The sequence below is a fragment of the Lissotriton vulgaris genome, chromosome 6 (genome assembly GCF_964263255.1).
Source record: "Lissotriton vulgaris chromosome 6, aLisVul1.2, whole genome shotgun sequence".
NCBI lineage: Eukaryota > Metazoa > Chordata > Amphibia > Caudata > Salamandridae > Lissotriton > Lissotriton vulgaris.
This window is the reverse complement of record NC_141694.1, coordinates 1,028,844,431-1,028,864,659: the sequence shown is the minus strand read 5'-3', so window position 1 is coordinate 1,028,864,659 and position 20,229 is coordinate 1,028,844,431. Positions and strand designations below refer to the sequence as shown.

Below are 20,229 nucleotides of genomic sequence, written 5' to 3'. Positions count from 1 at the left end.
GGTCTCCCCGAAAATTAGCTCTAGTTGCACCTCTATTTACAACAAGCAATCTCGCAGAACGAGTAGCGCATGCGCGCTGTCGCTATTCTCGACCTAAAAAGGAGAACGTGCAGTTCTGCTGTGAGCTGACTTGTTATTAGTGTCTCCCTAGTGCGCACTCTCTTGTCAGCGCGCATGCGCGAGAGACGGTGTTTTGGCTTTGAGCATGTGCATAATAAACAATATTACACAGTCTTCTTTAATTGAAAGAAAGGTGTTTCTGGTGTTTAATGTTACCATCACCCCCCTCCCGTTAGTTTAAGCCAGGACCTATCGTCGTTATTGCAGCGTAGATCAAGAGGCAATCCATTCAAAGTCGTTCCAGAGCAATGCCCCGCCGGCAGGGTTCAGAAGAGGTAAGGCATGATTATTGCAAAGTATTGCGTCCGTTTCATGCAGCTTCTAGGTAGCTCACCACAATCGAGAAGATGGGCGATTATATCTTGGTTTGCCTCGTTGATCTTTCTACTGCTCTACGATCATTGGTTCACAGCTAGCCTGATCTGATGCCTCCTATAAAAAAATGGTAACGTTCGTCCTTCTCTGGTTTAAAAAATATCTATGTCGCCCTTTTGTGTCAACGTGCCAACTTTTTGTCGGCTAAAAATGCCCTTTTTATTAGGTTTCTCCCGCAGGGTTGTAGGATACAAAACATTTTTGAGGGGATAGGGTCAGCCCCAGGAATTTTTCATTGACTCAATACAAATTGCGAGTGATCTTCGAGCACAGGCTCTTAAATAAATATGCACTCTCCGAGTTATGAAGTGAAATAGTGATGTTAAAATACGATTTGTTTCCTCAAAGTTCCGATACGGTTAAACACAATGTACCATAGCTCTGGATGTCAAGGCATCTGCCGTCTAAGGCTAAACGCAACATAGAGGTCACAGGTTTGAATTTACATCCTTTGAAGGTTCATTACGAGTGCTACTGAGTTTCTATAATATTAACCCCTGTAATGTTCTGTTCTATGAGTCCGTGAAGCGTTTTGTTTACGAAGGTAAGCAGCGACCAAAGAAATGTATTCCGGGAGGCAGGTGGCTCTCCTAACTGTTTTTATGGTCTGAAGAATACATTTACTCGCCTGAGTGTATGCTGATAATCCACATGTATTGTGTCAAAGTCCTCTGACTTTGTTAAAAATACTTGTTGGATCCTAAACAAAACATGTACTACATACATCTGAAAGCAGAGCAGCAGCCGGCCCATATAGGGAGAGTGCCCTTTAAAAATGTGTCCTGACACATTTTTAATGGGCACTCTCCATATATCTGCTAGAGCTGGGGTGGGAGCCTTAAAACCGATATATCTTCTCATTTCTATGGTCTTTTCTCTCACACCTCGTGACAGTGGGGGAAGGCAGCGCCTCATGGCGCTCAAAAGTCTGCTACAAATGTAGTGGGCAGTCAGGTCTGCGAACCATGAAGTGGAACAGTCAGGAAAAGAGGGGGCAGCGTTTCATGTCACGTTAGTTTGTGTTGGGAAAGAATGAGGTAGTTTGGGTCCATCTGCTTGTTCCTTTTAAAGGCGCTGAAGAGCAACCAGGCTAGGGGTTTTGTCGGTAGAAAATGCCGTTGTCTTTATGGGGCTTCTAAGTGCAATGGCATACACAGGGAAGGTGTAAGGTAGAAAGTGTCTGGCTTTCTCTGGTGCTGCAAAAATAGTAGGGGAGGGGGAGCCTTTTGTAGTTAAATCTCTGACCCCTGCCTCAATTCTACTCCGGATCACAGTTCCCAAAGTGTTTGTATGCCCAAAAGCGTATGGCTGTCCCTGTGGGGTTTTGTGACAGCCGCCTCTTGCGTGACACTCAAGGTGGTCATAAGTACTCTTGTCTGCGTCTTACTTGAACAGAATATAGGCATGGGCACCAACATAACATTTTTCCCCATTAGAGAATTAGATAGCTAAATAAAAGTCGGCCATATTTGCAAATCGAGACTGAACTTGTTAAGACAAGCTGCATAGGTGGTTTGGAAAGTTGGGAGGCTGTATGCATTTGTCCTTGCTGCAGGCACTGTTAATGGTAATTTCAGGGATATAAACATTAAACACCAGCCCACCACACCATAAAACATTCCACAAACAGCCAATAAACGGACCTGTATTGCCAGTACTTGTTGTGCTACCAGAATCCCCTATAGGCCAGTCCTACTCTGCCAACACAACACAGCAGAGAGCACTTAAATCGTGGTGCTTTCTTATCTATTAAACTTCAGGCCATAAACACTATCTGTTTCATTTGTTGTGTTTGAAATGGCTTTTTTTTTCCAAAAAGGAGTGCATTATCAAATATTTGATCTGTTTGATAAATCCTAAACTCTTTATGTGGATTACTTGTTAGACTGAAGTAATTAAAAGGCTAGACTGCTGTATCCTTAAGGCACAGCAAACACGTTGCCCAGGGCACCTGCTGGCAATGCACCTCCATTAGGTGTCAAGTCTGCAATTAACAGGTAAGGCATAGCTTTTATGTCCCCTTTATTTCTGTATTTGAGTCGGTTGCATAGAAAGGATGCCTCTCCTCACCACCTTGAATGTGGGGGTGGCCAGAAGAAGTATTTCCTTGTGGCAGAGGAGTCACTGTTGTTCCCTAAAGATGGCATGGGATGAGGCGTACCACATACTGTGCCTGACACTGGTCGGCCAACAGTCTGGGCTAGGCTGGGAGTCTGCGTCGACCCTGACAAAACAAGTATTGGCATAGTGTTGGAAAGTGGATGATTAGTAGGGGCAAATATATTTCTGCCACTGGCAATAAGGCCACAAACACTGTATAGGGCTCAGAATGGGTCAATTATTCCTATGCTCAACCCTTGGTAGCTTGTCCGCGAGCAGGCAGGCTTAACTTTAAAGACAGGTATGTAAAGCATTTAAAAACACAATTTAAGCGGAGACGCGCGAGCGCGTCAAACTAGATGGCCGCCATTACCGGAGCTCCGTAACTTCCTCAGCCCGACCTCTCTGCAAACGCCGATTTTTGTGTCAGAAAGTCGGCGGATTTGATGGCACTTAACTTCTTAAGTGCTTGCTGACTTGTGGAGTGATTTTGGGGCAATTTCCTGTGGCGGAACGTCGATTTCTGGTTCCATGGTTCTGGACCCCGGTCTCTCCTTCAGGTACTGCCGAGTTTGAGTGCTTGGGGGCGGAGCAACGTCTGTGACAGAGCCTGGCTTGGGCCTAGCAACGCCTCCTGTCTACTTTAGCTGCTGCACCTGCTGCATTTAAGACTTTGTTGGTCTTTTTTGTGGCAAATACCTCATTTCTCTTGCATTTTGAGGTTGTTTTTCATCTTTTTGCCAATTTACACGTATTGTGGAGCCTTTACATCACCTCAAAATGGATTCTAAGAATTCCAATGCTAATAAACGCAAGCAGCAGGTTTCTCCTCCTCCAGCAAAGTCTAAGATGGTAGAGTCTTCAGACCCTGCTTTTGCTCTAATTTTGGAGGAAATTAAAGCACTACGCTTGAATACAGATACAATTGCTTCAGACGTCAAAAATATCCGCAAAGATATGGCCTCTATGTCAATGAAAATTTCTGACAATGCCATTAAAATTCAGGATAATAAAAACAAAATTGACACTTTTACTCCGTTGATGGCCAAAATTGTTCCAATGCATAATCAACTGTTGGACATGGAAAATCGTAATAGGCAATACAATTTGCGTATTTTTAATTTGCCTGAAGCAGTTGAGGGGACAAGCTGTCGTCTATATCTTGAATCTCTTCTGCCAGGCCTTTTGAATATAAAATTTGCTGAAAAATTTGAGATTGACAAGGCCCACAGAGTCCCTTCCCATCGAAATCCTAGACATACCCAGGCAAATGATTTTCAAGGTTCTGCGTCATCATCATTTTGGTCCTCATTCGCAAGGCTGCAAGAGAAATTCCTTCCTTATTAGTGAATGGGACCAAAATTTTTATTCACCAGGACTTTGCCAAAGAAACTGTTGCTATTCGCAAAGAGTTTTCTGCCTATCGTCCACAGCTGCGACACCTGGGATTTAAATATGGTCTTTTTGATCCTTCAACGATGTGTGTCTGGAAAGACAATGTCTCCAAATCTTTCCAACGTCCTGAAGATCTTCGTTTGTTTCTTGAGCAGCAAGCTCCTCCATCTATGGATACTCAGGATCCTAATTCTTGATTTCCAATAGCCTGACTTTTCTTGTCACATCTTTGCATATTCTTATGCTTATGGGCTCCAACGGTTTCTGGCCATTCTTGTGGAACGGGTGTGCGTTTCTTTGTCCTTATTTATGTTCCTTGTTTGTCTCCTTTCCTTTTTTGCTTTCTTCCTATTGTGTCTTTCCTTAACTTACTCTCTGCATAGAGTCGCTCCTTTTCCATGGCTATTTCTCCATTCTTCTTTTTCTGTGTCATTCTTTTATCCTTTTCTCTTAATGCACAATGGCTAATATTCATAATGTTAAAATTGTTTCTCTTAATGTTAAGGGTTTGAGGCATCCGGTAAAACGCACTAAGATCTTAGATTACCTGGGTGCATGTAAAGCTGACATTTGCTTTATTCAAGAAACGCATGTTGATGATAAAATTCTCCATTATATGCACAGGGAAGGAAAAATGGGGTTGCAATTCTTTTTGCAAAACGGTTGCATTGTCAGATTCTTAGTAAGTTTACTGACTTGGAAGGTAGATTTATAGTGGTTAAGGTTAAAATTCACGACTCAATTTATTTTTTGCATAATGTTTATGGTCCTACAGCTGACGACCCTTCTTTCTGGTCTGCATTAACTTCTGAGGTACTGAAGTTGGGGCAGGTCCCTTTGATTGTTGGGGGGGGATTTTAACGTAATTATTGATCCATTACTAGATAGGCTTTCCACTACAAAATTCCGTCCTCCTAAAGTGTTTCATGCCTTTAAATCTTTTCTTCACACAACCAAATTAGCTGATATATGGAGGTTACACTTTCCTACGGAGAAATGGTTTTCCTTTTTCTCTAATCCCCATAATTCTCATTCCAGAATTGATTATTTTTTGCTTTCACCTTCGTTAATTCAGTCAGCCACCAACCCTGTTATAGGTAATATTGATGTTTCGGACCATGCATTGATTTCTTTTGTGTTAAATATTTCCTCTACTTTTACTAAACAAAATCGTTGGTGTATGAACACAAGTATAGTTCTAAATGATAAACATAAGCCCAAACTTTTACAAACTATTCAAGACTATTTTGTATTCAACCCAGAAGGTTCAACTTCTGTTGTGAATAGGTGGGATGCTTTTAGGGCCTACATTAGAGGTGCCACTATTTCTATTATGCAAAAAACAATTTGATGGACAGAATGTAGAACAATGTCATACATTCACCCCAGTACAAGGATCTGGGCCTAAATCCATCGTTTTTTTGCACTCCACACCACCCTGGGTTAGACACTGGCTATATGCAAATCAGCTCTGACCCTGTGCCTCATGGGAACAGTCCAGTCCGAACTACCAAGCCATGTCTTTCCCAGACCGGAATCAAGCATCCAAGGACCGGTTTCTGGCTATCAGCCTTCTTCAGCCTGGATAGCTTGACTCCAGTGGTGTGGAGAGCCTGGGACTCACGTCTGAGTATACCCAGCACACTCGGGGTGAACGTTGCAAAAAACACAGTTGATGGACAGAATGTAAAACAATGTCATACATTCACCCCAGTACAAGAATCTGGGCCTAAATCCATCGTTTTTCTGCACTCCACACCACCCTGGGTTAGACACTGGCTATATGCAAATCAGCTCTGACCCTGTGCCTCATGGGAACAGTCCAGTCCGAACTACCAAGCCATGTCTTTCCCAGACCGGAATCAAGCATCCAAGGACCGGTTTCTGGCTATCAGCCTTCTTCAGCCTGGATAGCTGGACTCCAGTGGTGTGGAGAGCCTGGGACTCACGTCTGAGTATACCCAGCACACTCGGGGTGAACGTTGCAAAAAACACAGTTGATGGACAGAATGTAGAACAATGTCATACATTCACCCCAGTACAAGGATCTGGGCCTAAATCCATCGTTTTTTGCACTCCACACCACCCTGGGTTAGACACTGGCTATATGCAAATCAGCTCTGACCCTGTGCCTCATGGGAACAGTCCAGTCCGAACTACCAAGCAATGTCTTTCCCAGACCGGAATCAAGCATCCAAGGACCGGTTTCTGGCTATCAGCCTTCTTCAGCCTGGATAGCTTGACTCCAGTGGTGTGGAGAGCCTGGGACTCACGTCTGAGTATACCCAGCACACTCTGGGTGAACGTTGCAAAAAACACAGTTGATGGACAGAATGTAGAACAATGTCATACATTCACCCCAGTACAAGGATCTGGGCCTAAATCCATCGTTTTTTGCACTCCACACCACCCTGGGTTAGACACTGGCTATATGCAAATCAGCTCTGACCCTCAGCTCTGACCCTGTCCCTCGGATGCTTGATTCCGTTCTGGGAAGGACATGGCTTTTGTAGTTCGGACTGGACTGTTCCCATGGGGCACATGGTCAGAGCTGATTTGCATATCGCCATTGTCTAACCCAGGGTGGTGTGGAGTGCAAAAAAACGATGGATTTGGGCCCAGATCTTTGGACTGGGGTGAATGTGTGACATTGATCCACATTCTGTCCATCACCTGTTTTGTTTGCAATTGCCGCCATAAGTGCGCTGGGGATGCTCAGACGTGGGTCCCAGGCACTCCACACCACTGGAGTCAAGCTAGCCGGGCTGATGAGAGGTGTTACCTCGAAACCGGTCCGGTCCTCGGATGCTTGATTCCGTTCTGGGAAGGACATGGCTTTTGTAGTTCGGACTGGACTGTTCCCATGGGGCACAGGGTCAGAGCTGATTTGCATATCGCCATTGTCTAACCCAGGGTGGTGTGGAGTGCAAAAAAACAATGGATTTGGGCCCAGATCTTTGGACTGGGGTGAATGTGTGACATTGATCCACATTCTGTCCATCACCTGTTTTGTTTGCAATTGCCGCCATAAGTGCGCTGGGGATGCTCAGACGTGGGTCCCAGGCACTCCACACCACTGGAGTCAAGGTAGCCGGGCTGATGAGAGGTGTTACCTCGAAACCGGTCCGGTCCTCGGATGCTTGATTCCGTTCTGGGAAGGACATGGCTTTTGTAGTTCGGACTGGACTGTTCCCATGGGGCACAGGGTCAGAGCTGATTTGCATATCGCCATTGTCTAACCCAGGGTGGTGTGGAGTGCAAAAAAACGATGGATTTGGGCCCAGATCTTTGGACTGGGGTGAATGTGTGACATTGATCCACATTCTGTCCATCACCTGTTTTGTTTACTATTTCTATTATGGCACATGAAAATAAACAATTTAACTCTAATATTAAACAGTTGGAAACGCAAATTGCTAAATATGAACGTTTATTTATTTCCTCTAATGACCTTCAGTACAAATCTAAACTGCAGAAGCTTCGTTATGAATTTAATGCTATACTTAGTACTAGAGCTGGAATCCAACTTACGAAATCTAATGCTAAATTTCGCTTTAACACCAATAGATCTGGGAAGCTTCTTGCAAACTATTTACGTATTAAGAGGGACATAACTCAAATAACATCGATTCGTAATCCTAATGGTCGAGTTGCTATTTCCCATAATGATATTGTACAAGAATTTCTAAATTTTTATTCTCATTTATATAGTAAACCAGTGCCTTGTGATGACTCTTTAATTGATTCCTTTTTAAATCAGTACAAATTACCTCAAGTCTCCCCTTCAGATAGATTACGTTTAGATTCTCCGATTACCTCTGATGAAATTCTACTTGCTATCAAATCACTTCCCAAGAACAAATCCCCAGGCCCAGATGGTATCCCTGCTGAATTTTATAAAGAATTTCAATCCTGCCTTTTACCTTATTTAAGTTCACTTTTTTCCCATTTTGGTTCCTCTGGCACTATTTCAGGCTCCTTTACGGACGCTTTAATCATTGTTTTGCCCAAGCCTGATAAGGACCCTGCCCTGGTTGCTAATTATCGTCCTATTTCTTTAATAAACCAGGATTGTAAACTTTATGCCAAAATTCTTGCCACTAGATTAGCTCCCATCCTTCACTCCATCATTCATCCAGATCAATCTGGTTTTATGAAAAATAGGTATTCGGCTAACAATACTAGATCCCTTTACACGTTATTGAGCAGAGTCCTTGTCTTGCTTCCCCTGCGGGAGTGATGGCTTTGGACGCAGAAAAAGCTTTTGATAAAATTCATTGGCAGTTTTTATTTAAAACTTTATTGTCCTTTAATTTTGGTACCCATTTTATTCGTATGATCTCTGCCATATATTTTGCCCCTACTGCTCGTTTGTTTATTAATGGCCAAATTTCCACTCAATTTTCCCTCTTTAGAGGTACTAGGCAGGGTTGTCCCCTTTCTCCACTATTGTTTTTAATAGGAATTGAGCCTTTTCTTAATTATATCTGATGCAATGACAATATTCAGGGGATTACGATAAATGATGTCATGATTAAAACTTTGGCCTATGCTGATGATGTTTTATTGTTTATTAATAATCCACTTTCTTCTGTTCCTTCCCTATTAGACATTATTAGAAAATATTCGGTGGTTTCTGGTTATAAATTAAATGAAAGTAAAACTGAATTTTTTTCCCCTGAATGCTTTTTGTACCCCAGATATGCTACCGAACACAGATATTATTTGGCAGAACTGTAAGCTGAAATACTTAGGTATTCTATTTGCCTCCTCGTTACCTGCTACTTTGAAACTTAATGGTGACTTTATACTTGAATATATTAAGAACAAAACGTCCAAATGGTCTCCCCTTTTCCTTACCTGGTGGGGTAGAATGGAAGCTATAAAAATGAATGTTGCACTAAAACTTTTCTACTCATTGGCCATGATTCCCACTCAGTTCCCTCTTAAATTTTATAAAGATATTGACAGATTGTTATCTAAATTCCTTTGGTCTAATAAGGTTCCTCGTATTGCATATAAGAAACTAAAACTCCCTAAGTCCCAGGCTGGCTTTGCTATTCCGGACTTTTACCTCTATCATAAAGCTTTTATTTTAAAGCAAAGCTCCTTATGGTTTACAGCCTCTCCTATGGCCAAACCTCCAATTTGGCTTGATATTGAATCTTCAATTGTTCGTCCTTTTTCATTGCCCTCTGTGCTGTCAATGTCTTCTACATCCAAGGTTGTTCATAAGTCCTCTATCATCAAATCCTCTAGATTAATAATTAATGATTTGGATTCTAATTTTGAATTGACCTTACTATCCACAGTCCACTTGTCTTTATGGCACAGTGCTTTACTTAAACTAAATAGAACCATTACTTTTGGTCCTCATGGATTTCAAAAGGAATTTTTTATCTCAAAGATGTCTTTTGTGGTACTGCTTTTATTCCTTTTGAGCAACTACGGTTAAAATTTGATATCCCAGCATCTGATTTTCTTAAATACCAAGCTTTATGTAATTCAATTTTGGACTCTTTTCCCAATAGTATTCCCTCTTCCACCACTAACGACCTATTGACTTACCTTGCAGCTGTTACGTCATCCCCCAAAGCTCTCTTTGTATTTTATAAAAAATGTACTTCTTTCCAGGGCTCCAATGTTGGTACGATATCATCTTTTTGGAATACTGAATTGTCCATCTCCCTCTCCGATGACATATGGTCATCAATATGGCTTAACATTATTTCTGGTTGGCTTCCAGTGTCTTTGTATCAAACTAATGCTTTTATTTTATTTAATGCCCTATGGACTCCATTTCGCTTACACCATGCAAAATTGTTAGCATCTGATGTTTGTTGGCATTGCACTTCTAGCTCTGGATCACTTCGTCATATGTTATTTGATTGCCCAATTATTTTAAAATTTTGGTCGGATATTTGGATTGTAATTTCAAAAATTTTACCTGTACAAGATGATATTTCTTATGCTATGTTAATATGTAAATCAGTTGCCCTTTCCCATCCTCTTAGTTAGTCAGAAGCTAAGTTATTTAATTTCTTAATCACAGCTGCGTTAAAATCTATTGCTTTTTGTTGGAAAGATGCTGCTTCTCTTTCAGTTCATGCCTGGTGGTCATGGATTATCTTTACTAGAAAAGGAGCACAGCTGTCTCTTAAAGGCGTTGTTCATAATTCACAGTCATTTCAATCTATTTGGTCACCTATTGATTTGTATGTTTTGCAATGATTTAAGGGTTATGTAATGCGATGACCTCTAGTTCTATGCTGTATTTTGTTACTTACTCTCCCCTAGGTTACAGGTCTTTAAGATTTATTTCAATTATGACTCTATTTTCTTGTATTCTTCGATTCCATGATATATCCCCTTCCCCGCCCCTTCCCACCCCCTTTCTCCCCCTTTTTCTATTCCTTGGATTATTGCATTTTATGTACGCTATTTCATCATTTACGCATATAAGAGTTATTCTTTTGTATTGTATGTGTCTCATTTATTCTGTTTGCATTTTGTTTCAATAAAATCATTCTGAACATAAAAAAAAACACAATTTCAGTAAATAATTAAGACACAATACAAAATAAAAATCCAACTCCAAATGATAAAAATAGGAAATATTTGTATTTTTAAAATGACACCAAGGGGGCGTGGCCAAGGCGGCGATCATGGCGGACGCAGCTTAGGTGAGCTCCGTCCCGCCGATCCATTATCCTGAATCTATCCCTCATCTCCTTCACCCCGAGAAGTCCAAAACCGACAAATCTGGCTGTCGGACCTCGCTGCGGTGCCTCAGCGATCGTCTGGGGGTTGTGGCGGACTGCCGGGCGGCGACTCGGGCCCCGGAGCTGTGCGGCCTGCTGCCACGAGTGAAGCCGGGACCCCCGGTTTGCAGTGGCGGACCGGAAGTGAGGCGTAGCCGGCGTGACGCTGGAGCAGTGGCTGGTCCCTGACTGTCGGGACTCCGGAGGCCGTGGGAGCAGAGGTGCCCTGAGGGAGACTGGTGAGGAGGCCGGCGGGTCGGCTGCGGGGCACCCCGCTCCGCAGCGCCGGCTGAGTGAGGGGCTGGATCGGCAGCTGGGCGGGCCGCTAAGAGTTCGCGGCGGACTGGCGGCAGCGGCCGATCTGTGCAGAGACCCCCCCCCCCCCTCCTGGCGATTTTATTCCCCCCCCCCCCCCCCCCGCCTTCTGCTACACCCGGGCGGCGGTTCCTAGTGCTGCCTGAGGGGGGGAGAGTTATTTGGACTGGAGGCAATACATCCGGCGCCTCTCCCACTGTGCGCTGGGACTTCTCCTCGTCTGGCTTGGGGACACTGGTGAGCCACAGGGCAGGCCCGCATGAGCAGAAGTGGCCGCAGGTAGCGGCGGCCGGACACACAACAATTGCCGCAAATCGATCCCGTAGGGGTCTGTATCCTGTGGCCTGGCCCGACAGTGACGGCTCGTGGGTCCGTGGTGGTGGGCCCCCTGGAGTGCGCCCTGCGGAGTGATTCACATGGCCCTGGCTCTGGCAGTGGCCCATCTACTGGTCTCCGGAGTGAGGAGCGACCCCGTGGAGGTACAGCTGGAGCGCAGAGGTGCGGCGCCTTAGGCGGAGGCGCGTATTGACCTGGGGGAAGGTCACCTACACCCCGATCGTTGTTCTGGTGGCGCCCTGGACCTGGTTTCTATATATACTGGCAGCTATGACGAGGGGCGGCAACAGCGGACACACCTCAAAGCAGGGCACAATTGATAAATTTACGGGGCCGCCAGGGGATGCCGGTGCGACCGGGGGACCACCTGCATCCGTCCCTGATAATGCCGCCCTCATTGCGGCAATAACACAGTCCCGGGACATGTTGGACGCAGAAATTGGGGCGGTCGGAGCAGATGTTACATTACTGCGCCAGGACCTACGCAACGCTGTGGCTCGCATAACGGAAGCCGAAACAAGGATTACTGGAGTGGAGGATGACGTCGCGACTCTTAAGAAGAAGGTGGCCAATATGGAGGGCATCCAGAGGGGCCTTGCCCTGAGGGCAGAAGATGCGGAAGGGCGAGCCCGGAGGAAAAATCTACGATTTGTGGGATATCCGGAGGATTGTGAGAAGGGTGACATGGAGGCCTTCCTGACCACTTGGCTGGAAAGTTGGATTCCTCCGGAGTCCCTATTGCGATGCTTTATAATCGAACGGGCGCACCGAGCACTGACCCAGAAGCCACCGGTTGGGGAACGCCCTAGACCTGTGATAGCCAAACTGCTCAACTATCACGATCGCAACACGATCCTGCGGCAGGCCCGTATGAAGGAACCTCTGCTGTTTGACAATCATAAAATCCTGATTTTTCCAGACTACACTAAGTTGGTGCAGAAGCAGCGCCAATCCTTCACTGAGGCCAAGGCGAGATTGCGGGGCTTGAAAATTCAGTATGCACTGCTCTACCCGGCCCGCCTCCGGGTGGTGTTCCAGTCCAAGACCTTGTTCTTTAACACCCCAGAGGAAGTGTTTGCCTGGATGGACGAGACGGTCCGTATTAGGGTGCATACTCCCCCGGGTCGAGATTCGGACTCCTCCACTACTGGGGCCCCTCGGACCCCACGGCGGTCGCGCAGCAGAAGCAACTGGAGGTCCCGTCCTAAGAAGAACTCTTCCACGGAGAACGGGGCAGCGGGAGCTACTGGGGCCCCAGATCCTCAAGATCCGGCGTCTTAGGCATAGCAGCGAAAGATGATTGATCACTCAGGATAAAGAGAGGATGATTCGCTCCTCCCAGATATGGACACCCTTGGCGGACTGCAACATAAGACTTCATCTATACAAGTAACTTTGTGGTTTTGGGATCCGGGTGGGGGGACGGCATAGGGAGGGCGGACTCGACCCCTCTGTTAGGTCTAGTTTGTTAGTGGGTTTAAGATAGCTATGGGGGTCCATTGGTGGTGTGGGCGGTCTGTCTCATGTTGGGGGCAGAAGTCACGCTACACCGCGACAGATACTTCATTGTTCATTGAGGTATGGGGTGGGGGTGGCGGGGGAGTTTTGGGAAGTTGCTGTTGGTTTGAGGGGGGATTGCAAGGAGGGGTGGTTGGGGCCTGAGGGAGGGGGGGAGGGGGGGGTTGTCCTGCACACGATTGTGTCGAAAGATGCTGTTGTGTTTTCCACGCCTGTTGTGCCTTCCACGCCTGTTGTGCCCGCTACTTGCTGTACGAATCCACCTACGCTTAGATGGGGGCTGAAAACCCTGGGCGGGCGCATGTGGGCGCCCTAATGAAGGTGATGAGTTGGAATGTGCGGGGTATGCTCGACAAGATCAAAAGAGGTGCAGTGCTGAGACAGGGGAAGAGGGAGAAAGTGGATGTGTTGATGCTACAAGAAACACACCTAATGGGTAACAAAGCCCTGAGCTTACAGAGATATGGCTACGACCAGGTCTACCACAAGGGCTTTGGGAGGGGATGTCGGGGGGGTGGCACTACTGTTACACCGCAGACTGGCTTACACACACACTAAACATTGGATAGACCCCCAAGGCCGATATGTCTTTGTGCAAGGGACGGTGGGCTCAGAGTCGGTAATTCTTGGGAGCGTGTATGCTCCGCCCCCATTGCAATGGGCTCTGATTGAAAAAGTCTTCACGGTGTGGGCTGAGATCCCAGAGGGCCTAGCGGTAATAGGGGGGGACTGGAATGACGTCATGCAGTGTCGGATTGACCGCCTCAGATTCAGGGGTGACCCCATTGTAGATACTCCCACTAAATTGAATGGTATGGTGAGTGGCCTGAATTGAGTGGACACTTGATCGTTCTCGAGACTAGACTACATTTTTGTTCCCAGTGCAGTCATTACCAGAGTAGTCTCGGCGACTATCCTGCCGCGAGGACTTTCGGACCACTCCCCCGTAGTGGTGGAGGTTGCCCTAGATAGAGAGAGACGGCCATTTAGGTGGCGCCTCTCCACTTGGCACCTGCAGCAGGAAGCGTATCAGCAACACATGGAGGTGGCCATCGCCCACTACTGGGGTGAAAATCTAGGCACGGTGTCCGACATACGGACAGCTTGGGAGGCTCTGAAACCCACGCTGCGCGGGGTAGATATAGCGTGGTGCGCGGCAGCGCGTCGCAGGCGACTGGAAGAGCTGGTGCGGGCCGCGGCGGAGGTGGAACAGCTGGAGACTCAATGTGGGGTGGCGGGTCGCCTGGAGGATGTGGGGCAGCTTTTACTGGCGCAGCAGACGTACGCCTTCCTTCAGTTGGACGAGGCCCGGCAGATCTGGCTGGCGACCAGAAGTAGAATTTATCAATGGGGCGACAAATCCAGAACGATGCTCCATAGACTCTGCCAAAAGGTGTTCCAGACACAGGAACTGCCGGGCCTCAGAGATGATACCGGGGCCTCCATTTCAGCTCCAAGGGAGCTGGCGAACAGCTTCGCCGGCTACTTTGCAGTACAGTGCGCCCCGCGGTACTCCCTCTCGGCACTTGACATTGACAAATTCATAACTGATCTTCTGCCCCGCGCGCTTCCAGATGATGTGCGTGAGCGCCTTGAGGCCCCACTATCGGCCGAGGAACTGGGCACAGCACTGGGGGAGCTCAATACTGGTAAGGCCCCTGGGCCCAACGGTTTCCCTAGTGAATTTTTCAAGCGCTACCACCTCCAATTTGGGCCGCATTATAAGGCCGCCCTGGAGGCAGCGAGGGAGGAGGGCCTTCTGCCGGCGGACTGGAGACATGCAGAAATAGTAGTGTTTTGTAAACCCGGTCGACCACCGGATCGCCACGAGTCCTATAGGCCAATCTCTCTTCTAAACACCGAGGCCAAAATACTTGCTAAGGCTCTTGCGAATCGCCTTCTCCCATACATATCAGATTTGGTCCACCCGGATCAAGCCGGATTCATGCCCCGCCGGGCGACGCGGCATAATATTCGTCGCGCCCACGTGGAGGTAGAGGCGTTGAGTAAAACCGGAGATCGAGCGGCACGGTTACTAGCAGATATTGACAGGGTCTTTGATTCCTTGAGTTGGACTTATTTATTTGCCCTCCTTCCGCGCCTCAATCTAGGGCCCCACTTTATGTCCTATGTCCGACTTCTATATACCGGTCTGACGGCCTCGGTGAGGGTGGCGGGGGAGGTATCGGTGGCCTTCCCGATAGGACGAGGCACTCAGCAGGGGTGCCCCCTCTCGTCTTACCTATTCGCTCTAGTCATGGAGCCGCTGGCTGCATGGGTCCGGATAGATGCACAGCTGAAGGGCTTTGAGTGGCAGGCGGGACTGAGACAGAATCGCACTATATGCGGATGACGTCCTATTGTTCCTTATGGATGTGAATCGGTTCGGGCCGCGGGTCCTAGACATCATGAAAATCTTTGGTGAGGTCTCGGGACTCTGCATGAAACCGCAGAAATCCACCCTCTGGACTTTGGGAGACCACTTTGAGGTCGGGCCGTGGGCCTCGCCACTACAGAGAGCGGTCGGGGGTCTTAAATATCTGGGAGTGTTCCTGACCCCACACCGACGATCGCCTGGGAGCGCAACGTAGTCCCCGTATGGGACAAAGTGCAGCAGGAAATGAAGTGCTGGTCTTGCATGCCCCTCAATATATATGGTAGATCCGCCAGTTTTAAGATGGTTGCCCTTCCCCGTTTGCTGTACCAGCTACAAAACCACCCAATTCCGCCGCAATGGTTCCGACTGGTCAACTCGGCACTCGGTCGATTTTTGTGGGCCGGTGGCGCTGCGCGGGTAGCTCTGCGGACCTGCTTTCTGTCCACGTACTGTGGGGGACTAGCGACCTCGGATCTTCTGTCATATTACCAAGCATCACACCTGGTAGTCCTGAATGATGGGTGGTACTGTGGCAGAGAGGACCCGGCATATGCCCTAGAACGGTACCTAATGGAACCAGACTCCCTACACACGGTGTTATACTCGGCGCAGCTGCGAAAGAGATTGCCTAGGGCAACGCAAGTTGTATTTCAGGTATGGCGACAATCATTGCGTTGTATGGGGTGGTGGGGAAAGCTGACGGGGGAGACCCCACTCTGGCATAACGGGCAACTACCGGCCCTGATGTCCCTTTCGGGATTTAGGGGCTGGGATTTGATAGGGATCTCCACATTGGGCCAGGTCCTAAGGGGTACCACACTTAAATCCTTTCAAGACCTTAGCGCAGAATTCGACATGCCCCGCACGCAGTTCTTTCGATACTTACAACTTAGGCACGCTCTGGCACCTGCGCTTGTGGGCTTGGATACGCTACCTGAATTCAGCCCGATAGAGGCGAAGGTATTTATGGGGGATCTAGAAGACCAAAAGATATTCAAAATATACCAAACATTAGTGACACACTGTTCCTCAGATCTACAGCCCCTGAGAGACCGCTGGGTGCGGGATGTGGGAGAGTTGGAGGAGGAGGACTGGCGGGAGGCTCTCGAGTCCCCCAGGGGGGCAGCAATAGCTGCCCGCTTACGCCTAATACAATTCAAATACCTGCACCGTGCTTATTATACCAGAGAGAGATTGTGGAGGGCTGGTCTGATTGAGTCCCCGGTGTGTTTGCGATGTGGTCATGAATTGGGCACCCTTTTACATACAGTGTGGGAATGTAGTGGCCTGATGAGATTTTGGACGGGTGTGTGGGACTGTCTGTCGGAGGTGCTGGGTTGGGAGCTCCCCCGTACGGCGAAATTGGGCCTGCTCCATGTGCTAGAAAGGGGTGGGCGGTAACGTCTACAAGCGGCACTTGCTGCTGCTAGGACTAACACTGGCCAAACGTGATGTAGCGCAGGCCTGGAAGGATCCCAGGGCTCCCAATGTGGTCGGGTGGAAGAAAGGCCTGGACTTTTGCATGGGACTGGAGCGGCCGGTGTTTGAGGCCAGAGGCTGCCCCACAAAACACTATAAAATATGGAAAAGATGGGCAGACTACAGGGGATTGTGGCTGGAGCCTCCACCACCGCCGAGGGGCGAGGATGGGCAGTTGTAATGGGCATGTTGAGACGAGGTTATTTATACGGACAATTGTATGCTTACCCTAAAACAGTGTTGAAGAGACGGAGTGTTGCAGGAGGGGGGGGGGGGGAGGGTCGGGTAGTTGGGGGGGGGGGGGGGGCGGAGAGTGGAGGGTATGCCAATTAAATGCATCGCACAATATGAAGCTTGATTGTTGTCACAGCCCCTCCGGGGTTCGGAGCACTGTGTATGTTTATCTCAGCGATCTTAATAAAAACAGTTTTGAAAAAAAAAAATGACACCAAGACGACAACATCCAATGTAGGTAACCGGAGATATGAATTTTCAAAGATTATGCACTTTCTAGCACATAGAAACCTATAGTGCCTTATTGGGACATCTGGTCGTGATAGACCTGATCAAAGTCAAAGTTTCAGACAGACCGCGATGGAGCCCTGGGCAACTACTCCTCGCGGTGGGTCTGGGTAAAAGTTTTTACCTTCTGACTTAGAAACTTTTTGGTAGCTTTTCGTCCCGGGGGGTCTCGAAGCTCTCAGCCAGTCCTGATTGGTGAGAACTCGCCAGCTTGCCTTGCAATGAGCTACCGGTCAAACTTATGGAAGTCGTGGACGCGCAGGTGTCTGGCTTTGAATGGGCACACAGATTGTCCGACCGTAAAGCGATATACGCTGACAACGTTTTATTCTTTCTCACCGACGTTGACTGGACTGGGCCGCAGCTGCTTCGGATAATCCAGATCTTTGGGGAATCTTCGGGTCTTTACATGAACCCCTGTAAGCCTACCTTGTGGCCTCTTGGGGATGCATCGGGTCTTGGCGCCTGGGCCTCATCGGTTCGGGTTGTTACCTGCTTGTTGAAGTATCTTGGGGTGTTTTTATCGGACTCACTCACTGTGGCGTGGGAAAGGAATTTGGTTCTGGTCTGGGAACGCGTCCGGGAGGATCTTAAGACATGGTCCCATATGCCGCTGTCTATCTATGGTTTGTCGGCCATTTTTAAGATGGTCTCTCTTCCCCGTTTGTTGTATCAACTGCAGAATCGCCCAAAGCAGATCCCCCCCCCCCTAGATAGTTTAGGCAGGTCAATGCAGCGTTGGGTCAATTTCTATGGGCGGGGGGAGCGATGAGTCGCCCTACAGACATGCTTTCTCTCTGCATACTGTGGAGGGCTGGCGACCTCCGATATACTGTCATATTACGTGGCCTCACATTTATTGGTCTTGAATGAGTGGTGGTATGGGGGCAGAGATGACCCTCTCCACACGCTGTGGAACGGCGTCTTATGGGCGACCTCTCCTTACACGTGATACTGTACTACGCACTGGTACATAGATACCTGCCATCCGCGACTCAAGTGGTTTTCCAAATATGGCGACAGGCTATGCGGAGAATGGGGTGGTGGAGTAAGCTGATATGGGAAACCCCCCTATGGAATAATGGCCACCTCCCACAATTAGCTACTCTGGCAGGGTTTCGTGGTTGGGACAATATTGGTATCTCTACCCTGGGGGATGTCATGATGGGGCCGATCCTGAAGTCCTTTCATGATTTGCTGAACAATTTTCAAATGCCGAGAACACAATTCTTCAAATATCTCCAGTTTCGGCACGCCCTCTCCCCAAGTCTGGAGGGATTGGAGTCCCTGGCGGAGTTCAGCCCAATAAAAGCGAAGGTATTTATGGGGGACCTTCAGGATCATAACATTTCTAAGATCTACCAGTCCCTAGTAACTCATAGCTCCCCTACACTGCAGAAACTTAGAGGGGCCTGGGAGAGTGATATTGGCTCATTGGAAGAGGAAGACTGGACGGAGGCCCTGGCCTCCCCAAGTGGGGCGGCCATAGTGACCTTGTCCAGTTCAAATATCTTTATAGGGTCTATTTCACGCGGGTCCAGTTATGGAGGGCGGGTCTGGTGGCCTCCCCTATATGTCTTAGATGTGAGCGGGAAAGGGGTACCCTGATGCACACAATTTGGCATTGTCTCTCCTTGACACGGTTCTGGAGGGGGGTACTAACCTGCCTGTCGGAGGTGTTGGGCTGAGACCTGCCTCATTTGCCGAAATTGGTGCTATTGCATGTCATGGAAGGGATTTGGGGTAATATTTATAAACGCCATCTTATGCTGCTGGGGTTTACTCTGGCGAAGAGGGACATTGCTAGGGCATGGAAGGCACTGGTGCCACCCTCGGTGTTGGTCTGGAAGAAGGGACTGGACTTCTGTATGGGCTTGGAACTCCCTATTTTCACCGCAAGCGGTTGCCCACAGAAACACTATAAGGTTTGGAAGCGGTGGACTGACTACTGGGCTTGTTACTGGAGCTGGATGATACAGCGGGGCCCATCCATCCAGTTTAATATTATCCTGCTGGTGCAAGCTGTAGTTTCTTTCATTTTCGTTTATTGGAACGTATGGTGGTGGTGCAAGGGCACAGCTAGGTGTTATGTGGGAGGCCGTTAGTGCGACCAGGGGGGTGGAGGGGTGTTGGGCGGGGATTTGCCTATGGTTTTTTTTCATCTGTATTTCTCTCTATTTCTTTTGGATCTTATCATTGAAAAATCAAAGTCAGGATGCATTGCATTTATTGTGCAGGTGTCTCTGGGTTACAGAGCCCTGATTTATATGTGTCATTTGATGAATAAAATCTATTTTAAAAAAAACAAAAAAACTTATGGAAGTCTGACCTCCGGAGCGTTCCAGCGGGGCAAACCAAGGATCCAGGCTGACACACAGTTAAAGGCTTTCGCGGTTGCTCCCGGTCACCTTTTCTTTGTTCGGACTTAAAAACTTTTACGGAGCTTTTTCTAGCTTGGTCCCTCGATGAGCTTCACCAGGCAGGATTAGGTGAGGGTTTGCCGGCCTCACATTTCTTCTACTCCCAGTCAAACTCTGGAAGTATTACCTACGGAGATTTTCAGAGGGATAAACCTGGACGGCAGACCGGCTTGCATTTAAAGGCAGGCAGCTTGGATGGCAAGGTTGTCTGTTCCCTTTTGGAGCTTTTTTTCCAAAGTTGCTCCAAAGTTATCCAAACTTGTTGAACTTCTTTCTGAAGTTCCCCAATGGTCCCAGGGTGTCTCAAACTCATTCCAAGGGTCTGGTAGCTCCAAGAGGGTCCTTGAAAGTTGAGTTCCCACAATCCACTCGGACAAAACCCCTACAAATCCACTGGCAGTTCTCCAGGTTGAGAATTCTTGGTGGTAATGTTCCAGGTGAGCTCTGTTAACCTGTAGCTTGCAGGGAGTCCACTCTTTAGTCCTTTTACAACCCAGTCATCCACAGGCTG

The 20,229-nt window shown here is 47.8% G+C and overlaps 1 protein-coding gene across 1 annotated transcript in view; it reads left to right on the top strand.

Annotated features, from left to right (window-relative positions):
* The first annotated feature begins 201 nt into the window (after positions 1–201).
* LOC147708370 (uncharacterized) overlaps positions 202–20,229 on the top strand; it is a 727,732-nt gene continuing 707,704 nt past the window's right edge. Inside the window, exon 1 of the mRNA XM_086927094.1 lies at positions 202–395. Within this exon, the coding sequence (XP_086783220.1) occupies positions 369–395 (27 nt within the window). The 5' untranslated portion in view covers positions 202–368. The remainder of the gene's footprint in view (positions 396–20,229) is intronic.